The sequence below is a fragment of the Stigmatopora nigra genome, chromosome 4 (genome assembly GCF_051989575.1).
Source record: "Stigmatopora nigra isolate UIUO_SnigA chromosome 4, RoL_Snig_1.1, whole genome shotgun sequence".
NCBI lineage: Eukaryota > Metazoa > Chordata > Actinopteri > Syngnathiformes > Syngnathidae > Stigmatopora > Stigmatopora nigra.
This window is the reverse complement of record NC_135511.1, coordinates 14,721,382-14,741,014: the sequence shown is the minus strand read 5'-3', so window position 1 is coordinate 14,741,014 and position 19,633 is coordinate 14,721,382. Positions and strand designations below refer to the sequence as shown.

Sequence of the window (19,633 nt, the reverse complement as noted above, 5' to 3'; positions counted from 1 at the left end):
AGCCCATTCTGTCTTTTTACATCAGCCCACACCGCTTTCAGCCTGGATTTGGCTCTACTATCCATTCATAGTAGTCTCTCCAAAGCGCTGGCATGATTATTTCAAGTAGAGTACTCTTGATATTCTTAAATCATCAAACAAATACTTGGGATTAAAACCATGGCGTAGAAAAACAGCTTTAAACATACTATTTATTTGCATAGGTCCATTGCAAACTGTTGGCTCTGCAAAATGGAACATACTAAAAGGAGAAAATTATATTTCAGATATCCCTTTTTACAGATTCATGGTCAGCTCAGAGCTTTTGAATTAAGCCATAGAGATCCTTTATTGCTGCATCCGTGACACACATGCGTACGATTGCAGTCGCACGCAGATTATTAGTAGCAGATTAAGTATATGGTACTTTTTCTAGATTGATCTTTAACCAAACGATAGTGGAGTTTCCCCTTTTCTGTATTCTGCTACTGAATTATTCTCATTACAACCGTTGAAATGCCAGTGTGGGTTGGAGTGAGATAAAGTGCATACTGTGTGTGTACTTTGGTTGACCTACCCATGTCAGATTGTGGTTGAGTGTAATACAAATTTAAAGCAACTCTTTGGGAAGACTGCTGTATGCCTCTATTATTATCTAACTTTTCTATCTACAGAAAACCGCCGACTTTGGGTTTTTCGTTTTGTAGTACCGGATGAATATCTTGAAGTAGTTAAGCTGTGAAGTTCAAACCAAACCAAATCAACATAACATTTCAACAAGTTTTAAGATTTATTCACCTTCTACAGAGCTTGGCTAGGTCCTTGCAAATGTTCTTATTTTTCTTCAATTCAACTATTTTTCTATGTATTCAGTAAGGTAAAGAATAATTGGATTTTGCCACGTTTATTATCTCTTAAGTGTAAGACCCATAGGCAGCAGCTCATCTGTCTTTTATTGGGGTGGATGTCAAGGGGTATGTCGCTTGTATTAGTACACCAGCGAATTACAAAAAAAAATGCATCTAAACCTCAACAAAACCTCAGATGAACTTTGCTATGGGCTAACCGTACATTTCCAATGTTCCCGCACACTTTATTGTTACCACCCAACACGCATACCTACACTTTGCTGACAAAATCATGCTGACACGGATCCGGAGGCTGTGGGGAGGCGCGCTAGTACTACTACTACTACTACAAACAACCCTCCCTTTGGGAAGCTAAGCATGTGCAATGGCAACAGACCCAGAAAACGTGGATTGCAGCAAGCTACCGCAAATATGCTTCCACGCTTTGAATTCTTCTTCTCCGTCTTTCCTTCATTTCCGCACTCACTGTTCATATGCTTATGAATTGGCATTACCCTTGAAAATAACCCTTGTATTTCCTGGCTTTGAAATCCCATTGAAGTGGGATGTTTTGTTGTCCTACTATGCTTGTTTGTATTTGTATTTATTTTTGCATTGATTCTATTAGGTTCAGCATTGGTCTGTTTGTTTTTAAACCAAAAATGACTGCAGTGAGAAATAATGAAGGGTTGGTGAGGAGAAAGAAAGCGAGGGAGCAAAGAGTTTTGGCTCAAGAGCAGTCACGAGAGGAAAGATTACCTTCATTGGCTTCATCTCGGATTTTCTACTTCTCTCTCTTCTACTTTATTTGCCGTCCTCTACTTGCACATTTCATTTCTTTAACAGTCCCTCAAAAGTATTTTTTTTAGCCATGAATGTTCCGGTACCATAATCCACAAAAAGTCAGCTGTAAGGAGTCTAATATAGTCTAGAACTGACTTTAAAATTGGACTCAATACCACTTCATTTCATGGCATGTCTTCCCTCTATATCTTTTTAGGGCTTTTGCCATGCATTGTCAACTTTCTACTTCTTCTTCCTCCAGTTTTTTTTTTCCTGAGCTCTGCTTCATCTCATAACCGTCTCATGTTTTGACTGGATTTTTGAATCGCACATTTCCAATTCATTTTTTATTTATTTATAAGTCTCTTTTTAAAGCATACTCTCACATGCTCCTTGTCTCTGATACTGTTATTTTAACTTAATCATGTGTTGTTGTTTTTTTTTGTCAAGAGGGCAGGTGGTTAAACATAATGTGCCACTTGGAAGTTGGGTGATCCAAGTTCGTCAAGGGATCTTTTCCGGATAGTTAATTGTGTAAGAACCATGTAATGATTGCTGGCATGTCTGAGGAGTGAAATCCTGTTAGTCACTGCACAGGGGTTAGGCTAAAGACTGAACAGTTGTCTGCTTGTGCGTGCATTAGTGTATCTGTAAAAGAAGGAAGGTGACTCTTATCTCCTGGCTTGGCACAACCAGGTGGTGTAACCCATTCTTAACCTGACTTCCATACTGGACTGGGAACACATGGTGGATATGGGATGAAGGATTTCTCAATGAATCAAAGTCTTTTGTGCAAACCAACAACGGGTTCATGGAATCACAATATCGAAAACATATGGTAGACATAGTCACATTATTGGTTTTTAGCCAATTTCCTCTATGCCCAATTGACTTTAGTGACTTTTTAACGGGGTGACGGTGTAGTGTGATAATGATTATTTAATTGGTGGCCTCACATCTGTCATAGTGCCCCTTAGCAGTTAAAATTAAAATAAAATAGTTGCTTACCACCATTGACCATCTATAATATCATACTCACTATTGTAACTAGCTGTCCAGTAAATTAAATAACCGCTTTTAAAGAAGTATTCTGTAGTACTCCATATATTATTTAAGGTTTGCTTGTTTTGGTACATGATATACTGTACAGTAAACATAAATAAATTACATGTGATGGACAAAGCTATGCAGGGATGAGTAATTCTTGACTTGATGTTTTGTTTTTATGACTTACTGAAGGAATTCCATACCTGCCTTTTCTTGTCAACATTTCAGTTATTTCCTGACAAGCCGTTGAATACACTAGTATAGATTGACAGCCAATAGTAGACTACTACTAATTGACAGTGTTGTGTTCAGCTTATCCCCCGGCTTCTTGTTCTACCTCCCCTTTAGCCTTTTAGATGCACAGCAATCCGTTATAGTTTGGATTAGTCACTTTTAAGATGCCATATGTCCCCTCCTCGTGAGCTGTTGTAATGGCATGAACTCGACATGAGCTCACTTAAGTGTGCTGCATATTAAGTCATTCAAAGCATATATTCAATGCCTAAAATGTCATTTGGATATCTATTACAAAATGATCCATGTGTGTAAAGTAGTTTCTACTTTTCTATGTATAGTAGTTTCTAATAAACTATTATTTTAACGGTACAATTCAAAAAATCTAACAAAGTCTTACAAAGATAAGCAGAGTGCAATAATTTAGGCTATTTTTACTAACATTTCAATGTTAATACATTTAAAATTATTGAAATTTTTGAAACTATACCACTCAAAATTATTGAAATTTTTGAAACTATACCACTCAAAATTATTGAAATTTTTGAAACTTGATCAGTTTTTGTCCTCCTATATTTTTTTACTGTAAAATTCCAATAGTATGTAATCAAGATTTGCTCTTTTTATATCCAAAACCATTTTTTTGTTTGATTTTGGATCATAATTTATGTTACAATGATTAAATTGACCCTAACAAAATTGGCACCAGTATCTCCCTCCCCTTAAATTTACTTTGCTCAACACATCCTGCCCTTGAGCACCAAAGTATCCCTTCAGACAGGCAAGCTAGGCTATTACTAGACAGCTTTTAATCATTTATTTATAAGTTGGACTGCTAAATTGAACTCCTAAATTCCCCTTACTACAAGCAGAGATGAGTTGAAGCGAGCAGGGAACGCAAACCACAGGCACAGTGGGAAGCTTGGATCACGATCCTGTTTGTCAGCGAAAAAAAAAAAACTAAGGATCTCATTCCTATGCGCCCCATGTTTTGCCAAAGGCTCTGGTTCAAACAACTTCAGGATTGTATCTTTTATATTACATGCTCTGACTTAACTGCCTCTTCTTAGGGTACACCCAGTCAACTTTTTTTTTTTACAAAGGACCCTAAAGTACTGTGAATTTGTAAAAGCTTTATTACACGTGAGCTAACAAGAAGTCTCGAAAACCTTTTAAATGATTTGAAAATGACATTTAGAATAAACTGGAAGATAATATTATGAATAATGTGTTGATAGCTTTATTGCTTAGTGCAATGTGGTTATTATAGATGTTTTTTTTGGTTGTTATTCTCTTGATTACTGTGTTATTTAGGAAAATGAACAAGTACTTAAGTAGTAGGAACACAGTGTAACCACTTGTCATTTTTTCTCTCTGCTTGCCTACTCAAAATAGATTATTTTGTTGTCTTTTTTTGTGGTTTTTGTAATAGAAACTGCAACAAATGCATCAAACTGCCACACACAGCTTTCCCAGTCATTACTAGTTCTTTTTTGTGGGGTTTTTGGAACCAATTCTGAAGTGTAATTGCCTATTATGGGTTTAATCAGAGCAGGTAAATAGAAAAGTTTTTTGTACTTTTTGTTGCTTAAGTAAGGCAAACAAAGAGTAAATTAGTTAAGGTTTACCACTAGTGACATTTGGCACATTTTGCATTTTATGCACTTCTTTATTTTTGGGTAAAATACTAAAAAAAACATTTAGGTTCAGTAGAACTGGTGTAGTATTGAGAAGTATTGAGTATTTTCCTTCAGAGAGTATGCTTATGTTACAATCTGTAGTGTGATAGCCTCGTTTTTAATTTTTTTTTTAGTCAAAGCCGATTGGATCATTGATTTCTCCCTCTTTCCCATTTGACGAAGTATTATACTCAGTCAAAACTAATGTGTACCGTATTGTCACGACTATAAGGCGCACCGCATTATAAGGCGCACCCTCAATGAATAACTTTTCCATATATAAGGCGCACTGTATTATAAGGCGCACTGTATTATAAGGTGCACTGTATTATAAGGCGCACTGTCTATTTTGGAGAAAATTTAATACTTTTAAGTGCGCCTTATAGTCGTGAAAATACGGTGTATATATATTCTAATCTAAATTATTAAATCACTTTAATTATGGGTGATTTATTGCATTCAAGATTGTTCAGCTTCTAATCCTGCACAACTTCCTTATCTAGGTTATGAATGGGCATAATGCCAGCTCTGCATTATATTTTTTTTCTCAGCTCCCATTGTCTTTTCCCTCTATTGGTTGCAATTATTATTATTTTTTATTCCCTGTTATTGCCAGAAAGGATTTTCTTCTTTGTTTCGCCAAGAGAACTGTAATTTGTCACTTATGCGCAGAGGTGGCATATGCCAGTGTGCTGTATGTCTCAGCAGTGACTTTTATTTCAGTTTACATCAGCTGAAAAAGCAGCGGGAAGTTAATAAATTCCCATTCACATGAGCATGTTGCTTTCCAATTGTTTTATATTCATTCACCCACATAGTTGCCACTTCCTTAAAACCCATATTTTATATGTTAAACAATAAATCCTATTGGAAAGAATCAAAAGTAGATTTAGATTCTATCTGGCAATAACACAGACACATTATAAATCCTGGATTGTATTTTATACTGCAAAATAACCCAGTATCGAAATTTACAGGCTTTGCCACACTGCAATATTTTTAAAAGGAATAAAATGATTTATAACCTTTTTCAAAACCATAACCAGAAATATATTGAGAGATAAAAATGGGTTCATTCCATATTTACTGTTTACTCTGTTGCAGATCTCTTTGTGACACATTTTATGTTCACTCATTTTTATTTCACTTTATGCAATATTACATTAGATTACATCATGACTCAGAAAGTGGTAATGGCAGTATAAGTGAGTTTGGTTGGCAAAATTTTGAGTTATGCTTAATAGAGCCGAAAATAAGGTTTTGTGCATATTACAGTGTCTTTCTTCTTCTTCTTCTGTTAGCTGACGATCCATTTTTGTTAGTGGACTCGAGAGAATACATATGCTTGAAGTTCTTTTGAGAGCACATTTACAACGCTGTTCTGGTGGAAGCGGATCAGGAACTTTGTAGATGTGGGTCATAAAGGGATCACACACTACGATGCACAGCAGGACCCACCATGGCTGACAGCAGGAGGGCGGACATCTTGGCGTTCAGTTCAAATGGGGCTAGCTAGCATCTTATTTATACGATTTGCTAATTTTATCACATCCATTTTTGTGTGTTTATTTAAAGATGGAACGATAAACAGAAATGTTTTTCTTGGTGATTCTTGTCTGAGCCAAATTTCAAACATTGAGAAAAATAATGATTTATAGATGCACTGTTTGTATTTTATTACTTTTAGGGTGAAAATGCAAATGTACGTAAGATTTGGAAAAGGAATAATTTGCCTGATTTGTTTCCTTGTGCAGGAGCAGAGCCCCAGCAACGCCACATCCCTTTCCAACATGCAGGAGTCACCAGAAGTGGTGGAGGAGACGGTTACCATAGAGGAGGACCCTGGGACACCTACTTCTCATGTTTCTGTTGTTACTTCTGATGATGGGACCACACGGCGCACCGAAACTAAGGTTAGATCCTAAGAATATTTTATCTTCCCCTACAAATTTGTCAATCTATAAGACACATTGTTGTATAAGTCACACTCTATATATTAGTAGCACTGGAGTATGAGTGGGATTTTTTGGGGGGGTCAGTTTTTTTAATTGATCAGAAACTTAGATCAACTAATTTATTTGACATTAAAATGTAAAATAGGATACAACATGGGAAATAAGCACCTGCATGTGTAGCTTTAACAGTTTTTGGGATAACTATAGGATAAAAAAAATAACCTAAAAGGCCATTGGGGGTCTGTGAGCAAAAAAAAAAAGTATAACTTATAGTCTGTAGAATACGTTATACTGTATACAAATGAGCAACATAGTACTTAAAGGTGTTTAAATACTGCCCACTTTCCATATTTAAGTCCAGTGTTTTGCAGTAATTTGTTCTCAGAGGTTGAAAATTGTTTGTTTGTCGACTGTCTAGATGTCACAGATTCATGTTTCTCCAGTGGTTCGAACGACAGGCTTTCTTCTTTGTCTTGTCTTTGCGTCAAATTTCCAATTTCCCTTTTTATACCAATCTTGATTCTATATTTTGTAGATTCACACAGATGCTAGAGTTGGCTAAGAGAAGGGAGGCAAATACTGCGTGGTGATCCCACTCAGTAGAGAGTGTAATTATGAAGCCTAGTCTAATCTCTCATTAGGGCGGCCCAATGCCCTCCAGTGTGTTTACTGTGACGGGACCAGCCACACACACACACACACACACACACACACACACACACACACACACACACATGATTTGATGTAGTCACAAGTTAACTTTTGTAAGGCACTTGTGTGCAGTAAAACACTACTTGCAGACTATTCCTATGGGAAAAGGGAACAGGAAAGGCATAAAAGTTGCAAAAATCCCTGGGAGCAGAATATTAGGGTTTTATTCACTTGGAGCAGAAAATCTGACAAGAAGCAAAACATTTTTCTGGTTGTAAATAGGTTCAGACATAATCTACAGAAATACGTCACTTTTCATCTCAAAGTTTCTATTGTTCAAATTTAGTTTTTCCCGTTGGTAAACTTAGTGTTTTACAGTAACTCATTTTTATTTATATTAGACTACACATTCAATAACACTTTTCCACATTTGTTGACAATATAAATGTTGTCACATGAAACACAGTCTCTATAGATTAAAATAAAACACTAAGTGTAACACCTCTGCATAGGTTATATTTTTTTTCCATTTACAAGCTTGCCCTACAGCAATCATACTACATTCTTCAATTGCCCTGGAATGTATACTTTATACATTCAAATAAGCATTTTCTGTATATTTCTAATGAATGGCACATGTTCAATAACACACACTTCGAATTGAATGTAAGTCAAGCTCAGTTAAGCCAATAAGAGTTGCATTTCTGCTTCTCTCCTCTGTAAATTGCACATTTTACTGCCAGTAAAAATTGCGACATGTAGGAGAATTACATTATTTTCTACTGTAGTTGTATGTATTAGGTAACAACAACAAAACAAACACACTTCCTAGTCAATAGGTCCTGCAACTAAATCCAACACTCAAACATCCTTTTAAATCTAGGTGACCAAGGTGGTAAAAATGGTTACCCTTCGCACCTTTCATCCAGTAAGAATGACAGAAAGCTTGGTAGTGGAGTCCAGGCCTGCCACCAGGACCCCAACACCAGTCCCACCTGACATCGAGCCAGTAAAGAATGCTAAAACTTGTGTGATTTGTGTTGTGTATTTTGATACCCCTTGCCGTTACTTTGAATATTTGGCGATAAAACTAACTGGAGGAAATTAATGCATGGGCTTCACAATAACAGGCTTTTCCAAAAGCTGAATTATTACTTCGTTTTATACACATTGTGCCAGTTTAACCCCTCCCCCTTTGCAAAAAAAAGTGGGTAGTGAAATATTTTACAACCTTGTAAAGTGTACTGTTTGACATCTGCAGCTTTTCCCTCGCTTTAATTTGTTTCTAAACCAGAATAGCTTATTTACTTTTGAATATTTTAAAGAAATTCCTACAGGTAAAGCGACTCAAAAACCCAATCAGGTGCAAAACGAATGCATTAAAGTGATACAATTGGAGAGCACGTTATTTTAATCATCAGAATTAATGTAGCGGATAATTAAGAGCCGGGAATGCAATGCAAGAGAATAGATTATCGATCACAACAATATTCACTGGGCAGCAAACCGATTTTTTTATCCTCCATAACACAGGAAATTAGGAGGTGGTGCTTTTTCTTGAGTAAGAATCAGAAAATGATTAATTTTAGTGCTGCCATATGAGGTGTTGTTGATAAATAGCTACATGATGCTTGTCATGGTACTACAGCGGTGAATAACACAGTTTGACTCCATTTAAAGATGTCTGTCTATTGCTTATTAAGCAGAATTGTTTTTTTTTTTTTTTAAAGTATGTACACTTCTATACAGTAGCCTTAACATTTTTCCCTGTTTTTCTGCATGGTGTTCCAGAAGTGTCTAAAAATATCTTTACTAAGAAACAGTGCATGTTTTTTTATCGTCTCTAATGTTTGGGACTAACTACCATGTCGCTAGATGTAAGATAAGTCTCCAAATGTCTGACAGATTTGTCCAAATTCCTCTTCAGGTGACTAAAATGGTGAAGACCGTAACGACACGAACTGTCCGTCAGGTTCCTCTTGGCCCCGATGGCTTACCGATAGCAGAGGGTTCTTCGCCATTGGGAAGCTACACCGACTCCATTGACCGGCGCTACATGAAGAACGGGAGTGATCGCTTCATAACGCCTCAAGCCTCGTCAACTTTGACACGTTCCTACAACAACTCTTTCAACGATTCTTACGCCGAGACACCAGAGAGTCAGTACATCCGACACTACGGTCTCCATGACGGCTACCCCGATTTGACGGACAACTACGGAAGTCTGTCACGAGGCATCAACTTCCATCCGCCTCGTTACCCCTACATGCCCAATAGCTACCGGCCGGAGAACAGCTATACGCTGCCTATTCGTAAAGACGACTATGGTCATGTTGCTCAACCCCAGGTGCCTATGGGGAGCAGCACTGTGGATCTGAATCGGTCGCAGCCTGAGCGCTTTCAGGCCGAACCATATGGCCTGGAAGATGATCGCCGTAGCTTCGGCCCTGAGGACGAGGAGCCGTATGAGCTGGATCCTGACTATTCCACCGCTAACCGACGCACACTAAAAGGGGTCAACAGGGGTCGCACCCATCGGGAACCACTTCGCAATGGGCCCAGAGTCAGGTAAGGACAAATGGATTATGCGGATGTTCTTCGCTGATTTTTGTGTGGTGATCAAAACGGTGCTCGGACGTTTGGTCGCTAGTTCGCCGGTCAAATGGTGACAGAGAGTTTACTGTTGAAGCCAGCTCTCAAAATTATATTCATGAGAGAGAGTTTAATATCGAAGAGAGAGAGAGTATAATATCTTAAAAAGAGTTTAATATTGTAAGAGATATAGTTTAATATCTAAGTACTGTTTAATATCTAAGTACATTTGACCGGCGACCAAAAGGGACCAAAAGACTGGCGACCAAGCGTCCGTTCACGATCAAAACACACCTTTCCTATTTCTGCATCCTCACCCTACTACTTTGACAACAACATTTCCCGAATACGGGATGTATAAAGTTATCCAATCCCATACATTAATGCACTAATTCCTGGGCTCTACTGGGCTAACTATTATAATTAATCAATCAGTTATATGGTAAATGATAAATTATTCCCAAAAAGCTGCCATTTAAGGACGGGAGTGTGAACTTTCTGTAAACTCTGCACTGTAAACAAAAATATTTGGCGTCATAATTATTGCAGGAGGAAGTGAGGGAAACATACTGGATTCATTTTTGCAGATTTTACAACTTCCAGTTGAATGGAGTGTTGTTTGACTGTGGTTTGTGGGTTTTACGCATGCCTAAGCATATCATTTATGTTGGACCCGGAAGAAGGCATGATGACTCACTAAATTAGTTTGTTTTGTACACTAAGTTTGAGAAATTGTGTCAGAGTTCTGATGAGGATTGTATGCATTTTTGAGTATTGCTTTCCTCACTACTAAGTATGTTAATGGAGGAAGAAGTATTGACTTTATCCAAAATGGGTTCTGTAAACTTTGGAAGGATGCAGATGGCCCAAATTTCTTGATTAAAAGGAAATATAAAGATTTGGGAACAATTATGGGAACTGACATCTGGCTGGGGATGGTACCATTCTTTGAGATTGAATTTTTTTCTCTTTTGAATCCTACTAGTCAAATTATACAACAAAATGGCAAGTCAACAAACTAAAGGAAAAACTGACACCTTAGGAGAGCTTTTTTGCTTTTGGGAAAGGTGTAAATGATGAGATGGAGGAAAAAAACCTGCAGTGAAACACAATAGACGCAGGCTCATATTAAATCTGAGTTCACACTAACAGACTATTCTCGTGTGACAAGTCTGCTCGCTGTAATAAGTGACGATGGCATGCAAATGAGGCAATGGAAATTTGAAAAATGCCCATCAAACACTGAATACCTGCTTTCCATTGCCAAAATCCTGTCTCTGAGAGGTGCAATTTTTTATAAAATTACTGCAGCCAAAAACAAAATTATGGACTTGGCTTGATATAAGTAAAACACATAAACTAAACTTTACCGGGTCATTTTAAGGAAGAGAGGGGGAAAAAAGCATTCTAATTAAAGTCCCACTAATTACTACTACTATTTTCTGCGTAATGCTTAGGTGTATTTTTAATCTTTTTTTTTTTGTTTGGTTTTTATCTAATTTTGTTAACATATTGCTTTGCAGAAATCTATTTTGGGGTTTAAAAAAAAATGAAATACTTGGTCTTACACATATGTTTGGAGTTAGTGAAAGAACCTGTCTAAACCAGACAGAAAACTCGACCTCAACTTCACAAATACCTTCGGGATAAAAACTAAAAAAAAGAGATTTTAACCAACCAACTGTGTAACATCAGTAAACATTTTTTTTCTTCGGTATGAGTCGACTAAAATCTCCACAGGCACATTCTGAAATCTACCAAAAAGTCTAATCAGAGAGCCTTCAAGAATCCAAGATGGCACCACACCATATGTTTTACCGATTAATCTTTTGATAGTTTTCCTATCTTATCAACAACTTTCAAAACATCAAAAATGCACAATTACTAGTACTGTACTTACTACAAATACACTGGCACTTACACAGTCACAACAAAGTCCCAAAACCCATACAATTTGTTTTTTTTTTGCAATATAAAATGTCTCTTTTCTGGTCTTTACTTTTTGGTGCATAGTTGACATAAAATATAAATAATACAATAGTAACAAATAGTGAGAGATCACATAGGAACTGATGGTCTTAAACGAGCATCATGTCGTCTCCTTTAGTTGTGGTTTATGCAATTTGTATTTAATTTTTAAACAAAGTAAAACCAAGTTGGTTACAACAATTTTCCTTCCAGTCAACAGAATACTTTTGACAAAGATATGAATATTTCAGCAGCTACAAGACAAAGCCGGGTCAACTCTATTCCATTTATCTCCGCTTAGATTATTCCGATAACCCGCTTGACAGTTAGCTTTCTTCCCCTGACCCTCAGTTATCCAGATAAGAGTCCATCCCACTGCTATTTCCTTTCCCCATCCGTTATATGTGAGTCACTACGTCTCCACCGCCACCATACTCTGGATATACGTCCTTATGCCAGTGTGATTAATAGATGCTTTTGAACTAGGTCAGACGATTGGGAATGTCTATGAGGCAATCTCTAATGGCTCATTTCTCCTTGGGCAGCATGCACCTGCCCACCTGCATTTTGGGGGTCACACACACACACACACACACACACACATACATGAGAACGTTTCCTAATTGAGAGTTAGATTTTGTCGTTTTAATCAAGTAATGTCTTGAAGGGAACGGCCCGTGGAAGCGATCTGTCACTAGACAGATCCTCTCCATTTGCTTCTTTCTTACCTCCTCACCACACACACACACATACACACACACACATTTATACACACACATGCACACCCTGCCCACCTCCTCTTCCTACATCCTGCCAAGATTTCCTCAGAGAGCTGTATACTGTTTGATACTTTGCTTCCTGTTTATCATTTTTGAGCTTCCCCTGAAGAATGTCTTGAATAATAGAATACCATTTTTTGGTGTATTTGAAATAATGAAAATGGCCTACGAAGACTATGGAAAAAAATTGAAAACTCTTGTACATGAGGAGGTGTGTGTGTGGGGGGGGGGGGTATATCTTTTTAATATGAAGTGCATTATCTACTGCAAGGTTGTCAGACTTGGGTTAGTTCGCAGGCCGCTTTAACGTGAACTTGATTCCACGTGGGCCGGACCATTTTAGATATAATATTTTTATTTTTATAAATGGATTGTAAGAACTGGATTAAAAGCCCTGATTTTTTAGGTTTTTTTTTATAGATCTAAAACAATGTTTATTTGAGCTTTTTTATACATATTTTAGATTTTACAAATTGATTTTTGAACTAAAAACAGAAAAAATGATTTAAAATGACAATTATTGATTTAAAAGTGGCAAAATCAGGGAATTTAATATACATCTATACTCTTCATTTTAATTTGATCCTAAAACAGAAAGTCGGCACTCATGATTTACTTTCCCGGGCCACACAAAATGATGTGGCGAGCCAGATTTGGCCCCCATGCCACCACTTTGACACTGTAATCGTATTAGAGTCCAGAATTTAAAGCCATTGGACATGCTACCAAATACACCCCAACATTTTGCACACAATACTGCCAGTTTAAAAGCATTTTCCGTCATTCCCATCAGTAATTTCACGGTGTCTTTTTTTCCACTAAAAGTCTGGTCACGTCGACCAAGATCTTGGCAACCTGAGAACGAGACAAATGTGTCCATCTAATTTGTGCTGAAAATATGAAGGATACGTAGTCCATAACTGTGAAAAACGAAGTGTAAAAAAGACTTAAGTGAGTAACATTTCATTGGCAAGGATACTAAGATTGTTTTGTTATGGCTGCCATCATCCTTCAATAACACAGAAATAAAAACCTGGAAAATGACCTCACTGAGTGGGAGTGTTTGGAGTAGGAGTGCGTTTCCTAAGGACATGCTTAGTGGCAACACATTCAATGTGTGAAAAGCTTTTTCCATCTAGCTAAATCCAAGTCGATTTTTTGTTTGTTGGCCTTAAAAAGATGCTTGGCGAACATTTGAAATAAATAATTATTGGTTCCTCCTTCTTTGTGGTTAGTGCACTCTTTAAAATAAATAACAAAGCATACCAAAATAAATAACAGAGCTTAGATTTTATCCTTTTTATTTTGTCAATCGTTTAGAACAGGGGTGTCAAACGTACGGCCCGCGGGCCGGATCCGGGCCGTCTGATGGTTTGGTACGGCCCGGGGAAAAAAGCTGCATTGTATAAAAAAATGAATTTTCTTTAAAATTTGTAGTTCTTATATTATCCGCTAGGGGTGCAGTGTTTAGTACGTGCAGACAACATGAATGGACATTTATTTATGTTCTTATGTTATTCTCTTGTTCATAAAATATTGCTTATAATGTAAAAGGAAAATTCTTTTAATAAACATTTTGATAATTTACTCATTCTTTGCACTAATTCTGAATATTAGTGACTAATACAAAGGAAAAAAAGTGGGCTTATTGTTAGTTCTATGTCAATTTGCAATGAGTTTACTGGTCCGGCCCTATAATATGTGCTAATATTGCATCTGACACCCAAAGTTGTTATGCACTTTCTTACTCTCATTCAAATGCATTTGGACCGCTACAATTTCTCCTTCATTATCTGGTAATTCATTTTTTTCCGCCATTCTGGCTCAACTTGGGATATAATATCTTATTTCAACGCTCAAGCAATTTGAATTGTATCCATTCCCCCAGCACTATAATCGGACTAACCATAAAAGATGGTGTGTTACTGCAGGGCTTCTGGGAGGGAAATTGTATCTGAGGAATTCAGTGAATTTCCAGCAAGATGAAGCTCATGGAGCTCTTACCTTCTTTTTTTTTCGTGCATGCTGGGAAAGAACTATGAGGAGACATATTTAACATGAAACCCACTAGAGGTTCTGTTTTACACACTGCCATAGAGAGAAGCAAAAATTTTGATCATCTACTTTTTACAGACAATTTTGTTTAATTTATGAGAGATCTTTTGTGCCAAGTACGATGCATATCGGGCATTGCTTTTGGAATAGTAAAGTTAAAGCTGGTGTGTGTGTGTGTGTGTGTGTGTGTGTGTGTGTGTGTGTGTGTGTGTGTGTGTGTGTGTGTGTGTGTTTGTTAATGAACACCTTGATCTCACCACATTGATTGGACATCAAGTTTTCTGGCTCTCGGCCCCGATTAGTTCTGGAGAAGTCATTAACACGCCACTTTGCTCTGTGAATATTTACTGTAACATTTTGTGACTCGGATCATTAATTTAAGAAATTGATTAAACAATTTATATAGATATCCAGGCAAAAAGCGGGCCAACCAATCGTAGACAACCATTCATACTCACACTCATACCTAGGAACAATTTAGATAATAACTTTATTTTGTCCCGTATTCGGGAAATTTCCTTGGTTGCAGGAGCAAGACAGACACATGAGACATTGTAGAACTAGTTAAAAACCCGAAGCAAAGCCACGCAACATGCAAACTCCAAACCGAAAGATCCAAACCTGGATTTGAACCCAGCACTTCAGACCTATGAGACCGTAGCGCTAACCACTCATCTGCTTTGCCGCCTCTCAATTATTTATAAGACCAGAAAATACTTACAAAGTACAAAATACCTGCTTGGAAAACTGCGATTTTGAAAAATCGTCCATTATTTTATTACTGTATGCAGACAATGTGGCTGTGTAAATAAGAGAAGTAATGTGGAAGATTGGTGAAGGAACCCTTCAATGAACCTTCATCGACAACTCCCTTATTCCTCCCCCAGTGGACTTCCTTCACTGTCCTAGTTCCTGAGCCTTAAGGATGCTAATCCTACTGTAACAAAGCTGGCACGAGCGGCAAAATCCTGATGGATATATTGATTAAAAACAATCTTAATCATTCCTTTTATTTAGTTTTTCCATTATGGCTTGAAAAAAGAGGCTTCACACAATTTTTGCAGGGCAGTACACATGTCTTAGTTTCCTTAGACATGGAAATAGAATCCCTTCATTACATTTCATATGCAAGAGGTCATAGAAAAATTAAATACATATTAGAATCCATACCATATGTCGTTATGTAATGAGAAAGTAGACACTCATCAACCTTGGCCAATTGATGGACAATCCTTTAATTTCACTTAATTAATTCTCTTCAGGTTACAAATTGATTTTTTTCTTTTTATACTTTCTCGTAACATTGGCAATGCTTTTATGTGAAGATCAGGGATTGATTAACGGAAGGTTTTCACAGTATTGCACTATTTTTCCTAATGGGTTTTTCCATTTAATTTTTTCTGGAACAAATGGTTAGCAAATCCTATTTTTTAATGAGCATAATCTAACCTTATATATTGTTTGTTTTTCCCTCTACACACACAACACCTACCTAATACATCGTTTCACCTTTATTTCACCCTCTCATTAATCATTAGCCTCAATTTCTGTCTCTCTCTCTCTCTCTCTCTCTCTCTCTCTCTCTCTCTCTCTCTCTCTCTCTCTCTGTAGTTAATTCTACTCTCAGACAAATGATAGTCACCTTGTATTTAACTGTTCCATCCCTCTGATCCGACCAACCCTTTCTTTCTGTATTTTCCAGAGGTTACCCAGATGAGCCCAATGACACAGAGGTAATTGATGAACGCCACCCTTACGTCCATGGCATGTACTCGGCACCCCTGGCGCAACCTGAACGGGGAAGTATGGCCAGCCTGGACCGTATGGGCGGTCGACGTTCCCCCTCCATCGACAGTATCCGTAAAGATCCACGATGGCGTGATCCAGATCTACCAGAGGTCATTGCTATGTTGGGCCATCCCATTGATCCTGTAAAATCCAATGCGGCTGCATACTTGCAGCATCTGTGTTACGAAAATGATAAAATCAAAAAGGACGTTCGCCAGTTGAAAGGAATTCCTGTACTGGTCGCACTTCTGGACCATCCTAAATCTGAGGTCCATCGTAAGGCTTGTGGAGCCTTGCGCAATATTTCCTATGGCAAGGACAATGATAATAAGGTGGCCATTAAAAATTGTGATGGCATTCCTGGCCTTGTACGACTCCTGAGGAAGACCAATGATATGGAGGTTCGAGAGCTCATCACTGGTAGGATACTTTATTATTATTTTAAAATTGAAAGTAATATTTACTACAAGGTGTTAACTGGTATTAGATAAAATTCAAACAATACCCCAACCCTTGTATTAAGTGCAGTATGTTTACATTAATTAGTATTTACAGTATTTTTCGGACTATAAGTCGCACATTTGGAAGGGATTTTTTTATATTCTATCAGAAACTAAGAACAAAAATACATTAAAGTAACAATAGTAAAATGGACAACACCAAGCTAAATAGCCATCTGTTAACATAGCATTTTTTTAGACAACTATAACATTAAATAAATAACATAATAAGCTGCTGGTGGTCAGAGAGAAAAATAACATATGTTGTATTTGAGTATTGGTGACTGGCTTCAACCAAATTAGGAAAAAAATGTGATTTATAGTCCAGAAAATACGGTAATTGTCATATTACCATTGTTTTTTTGTTGTTGTTTTGTATTGTGAATGTGTTTTAGTGTATTTGTACAGTTTCAAGTCTACATGCGGGTAAAATGAATTCAGTCACTCTTATTTCCAACTTCTCATTATCTACACTACATTGTTATGGGTACTGGCTCCTGGAAACAGTTGCTTTTTCAAGTGTACTAAGACCGTGCACTTTGACAGAGATGTCATTGTGAGCGATGACTATGGCACAGCAGAAATGATTGCCTTTACAGCACTGCATTGCATTTACTAAAAATAACCCTGCACTACAACACATAGCTAAAGAAATGGGGAACTTCAATTGTTGTTGTTGTTGTTTACGTTTTCCTACACTCGTTTGCTCTCATCCCCTTTCCAGTCCTTGCTTTCTTTTACTTTTGATTCCTTGAGCTGTATTTGTTTTGTTTTGTTTTTTTACCAAACACCCACTTGTATACTCAGTCCCTTATTTCAGGTTTCAGTGTGCCAGTTCCAATGAAAAAGTCTAGTCACAATACGGCCTCAGCTTGTGGCACCAGCCCTTGTGGCGAGCAATTGCCAGGTCGTTCTACAATTACATATAATTGTAGGGTTTTAAATATAGAAACCCTTTTTTTTATAGTGTTCATTTCATAAGTATTGGCTGTTGGAGTGGTCTGTGACTGTAAAACCCCAGAGTTATCCTTAGGGAAAGTGATGATGTGGACTTCTGTGTGTTTTTCCACATTGGTTGAACCAATGAATCTTTTTTTTTATTGACTTAGGTCAAATTTTGCTAAATTCATCATCCATGTGGTGACTGACGTTGAATTGATGAGCGATACCTTAGTTTTTTATTGCTAAAAATGAGAGTAAAGGCATTTGTCATCAAAGTAATATGTTGATAACGGATACTCAAAGTACCTACTTACCAGACTATAAGATGCTCTTAAAATCCAGTGACAGTGTACTTTTTTTAATCCAGTGGATCTGTGAAGCCAACTCTTGACTTTTGCCATGCGCAAAATACATGCCAAGTCCGTCTTGGTTTTTTACAGTGTGGATTTGCACTATGTTCCCATATTGACTGACTAATCACAGTACATGTAGCAAGACTTTGTGATACGTCAAGAATGTGGGCGACAGGGAATCTGTTTTACACCCCTAAGAGTTTTGGAAGGTGTTGTGCATTCTTGCTTTTTAACCCGTCCGTACATCTGACTAAGAAGAGCTCGATGTAACTTTTTACATGACTGCCATGATGGTTTTAGAACTCCCCATTGGTGTTGTTACTTGGTAAATCTACATTAATTATCTTTACTTTAATCTATCCAATCCAACATCTAGAAGCTGTTTACCTTGGGTGACCCTGATGGGTTATAATAATCCTTACATTACAATAACAGTCAATATTACAGTCCATCTGTGAAAACAAACTAACATAATAGCAGACTTCTATCTAAGATGTCTTCTGTCTTCAATTGTTCAACCCTGAATTAGATTTTCTGCCAATATAGACATGCTTTTTTCCCTTTTTAAATTTTTCGTCTCCTTATATGGTCCCTTTTTATTGCATGTTTAATTTTTAATCCTTTTCTTTATTGCCTATTTTATTGCCTTATCTGTGTCTGATTCTCGTCCGGCTTTACGTACATAGGAACTCTTTGGAATCTCTCATCTTATGAGCCCTTGAAGATGGTCATCATCAACCACGGCCTCCAAACAATGACCAATGAGGTCATCATCCCTCACTCCGGCTGGGAGCACGAACCTAACGAGGACTCCAAGCCACGTGATGCAGAATGGACCACGGTCTTCAAGAACACCTCTGGGTGCTTGAGGTAAGTTCAACAATTTAGCTGGGCTACATTTGGTCCAGCATGGTGCAAATTGAGGTCATTTTATGTGTAATTATTCAAAAAATATATATAAAAAGCATTTTTTTAATATAGAAAGGGTTATTTTGCATGTCTTTTGCCTTTTTTTAGTATTTTTTTGCCTCAGAAGTGTCTTAGAAATAAATTGAAGTGCGTTTCATCCCTCTTGATTGCATTCTACATCAATATAGATTAAAACTGTGAAGTAAGTCGTTTTTAAAATACCTTAAAATGAGTTATCACTGTGCCCTATTGACATTACAAGTTGCTTTCTTGCGGAAATTATCACTATATATATGTATATATTACATTTTTCCTTGTCAATCTAACTTGCTTGACACTTAAGGTAATGCTACTGCTAAAATGGCTCCATAGTAACAGTTACCAAGCCCTCAGTTTGTCCTTAGGAAAAAAAATGCTGACTCGAGAGAGAATTTGTTTACTTATACCATCAAAGACGTGACTTACATTTTAAACAAGATCAAGAAAAAAGTCTTTTCCTGCATAAATATATCGTGGGTTTCCCATATATTATAATTCATTGTATATAAAACACACCACTATATTTCCTTTG

General features: G+C 37.2%; 1 protein-coding gene across 8 annotated transcripts in view; it reads left to right on the top strand.

The window, feature by feature from the left end:
- The window catches only part of LOC144195417 (splicing regulator ARVCF-like), a 105,179-nt gene that overhangs the window by 64,234 nt on the left and 21,312 nt on the right, over positions 1–19,633 (top strand). For all 8 annotated transcript variants that reach the window (XM_077715041.1, XM_077715039.1, XM_077715040.1 and 5 more), the window contains 4 exons: positions 6,325–6,483; positions 9,104–9,744; positions 16,273–16,778; positions 18,840–19,023. In XM_077715041.1, coding sequence (XP_077571167.1) covers positions 6,325–6,483; positions 9,104–9,744; positions 16,273–16,778; positions 18,840–19,023 — 1,490 coding nt within the window. The remainder of the gene's footprint in view (positions 1–6,324; positions 6,484–9,103; positions 9,745–16,272; positions 16,779–18,839; positions 19,024–19,633) is intronic.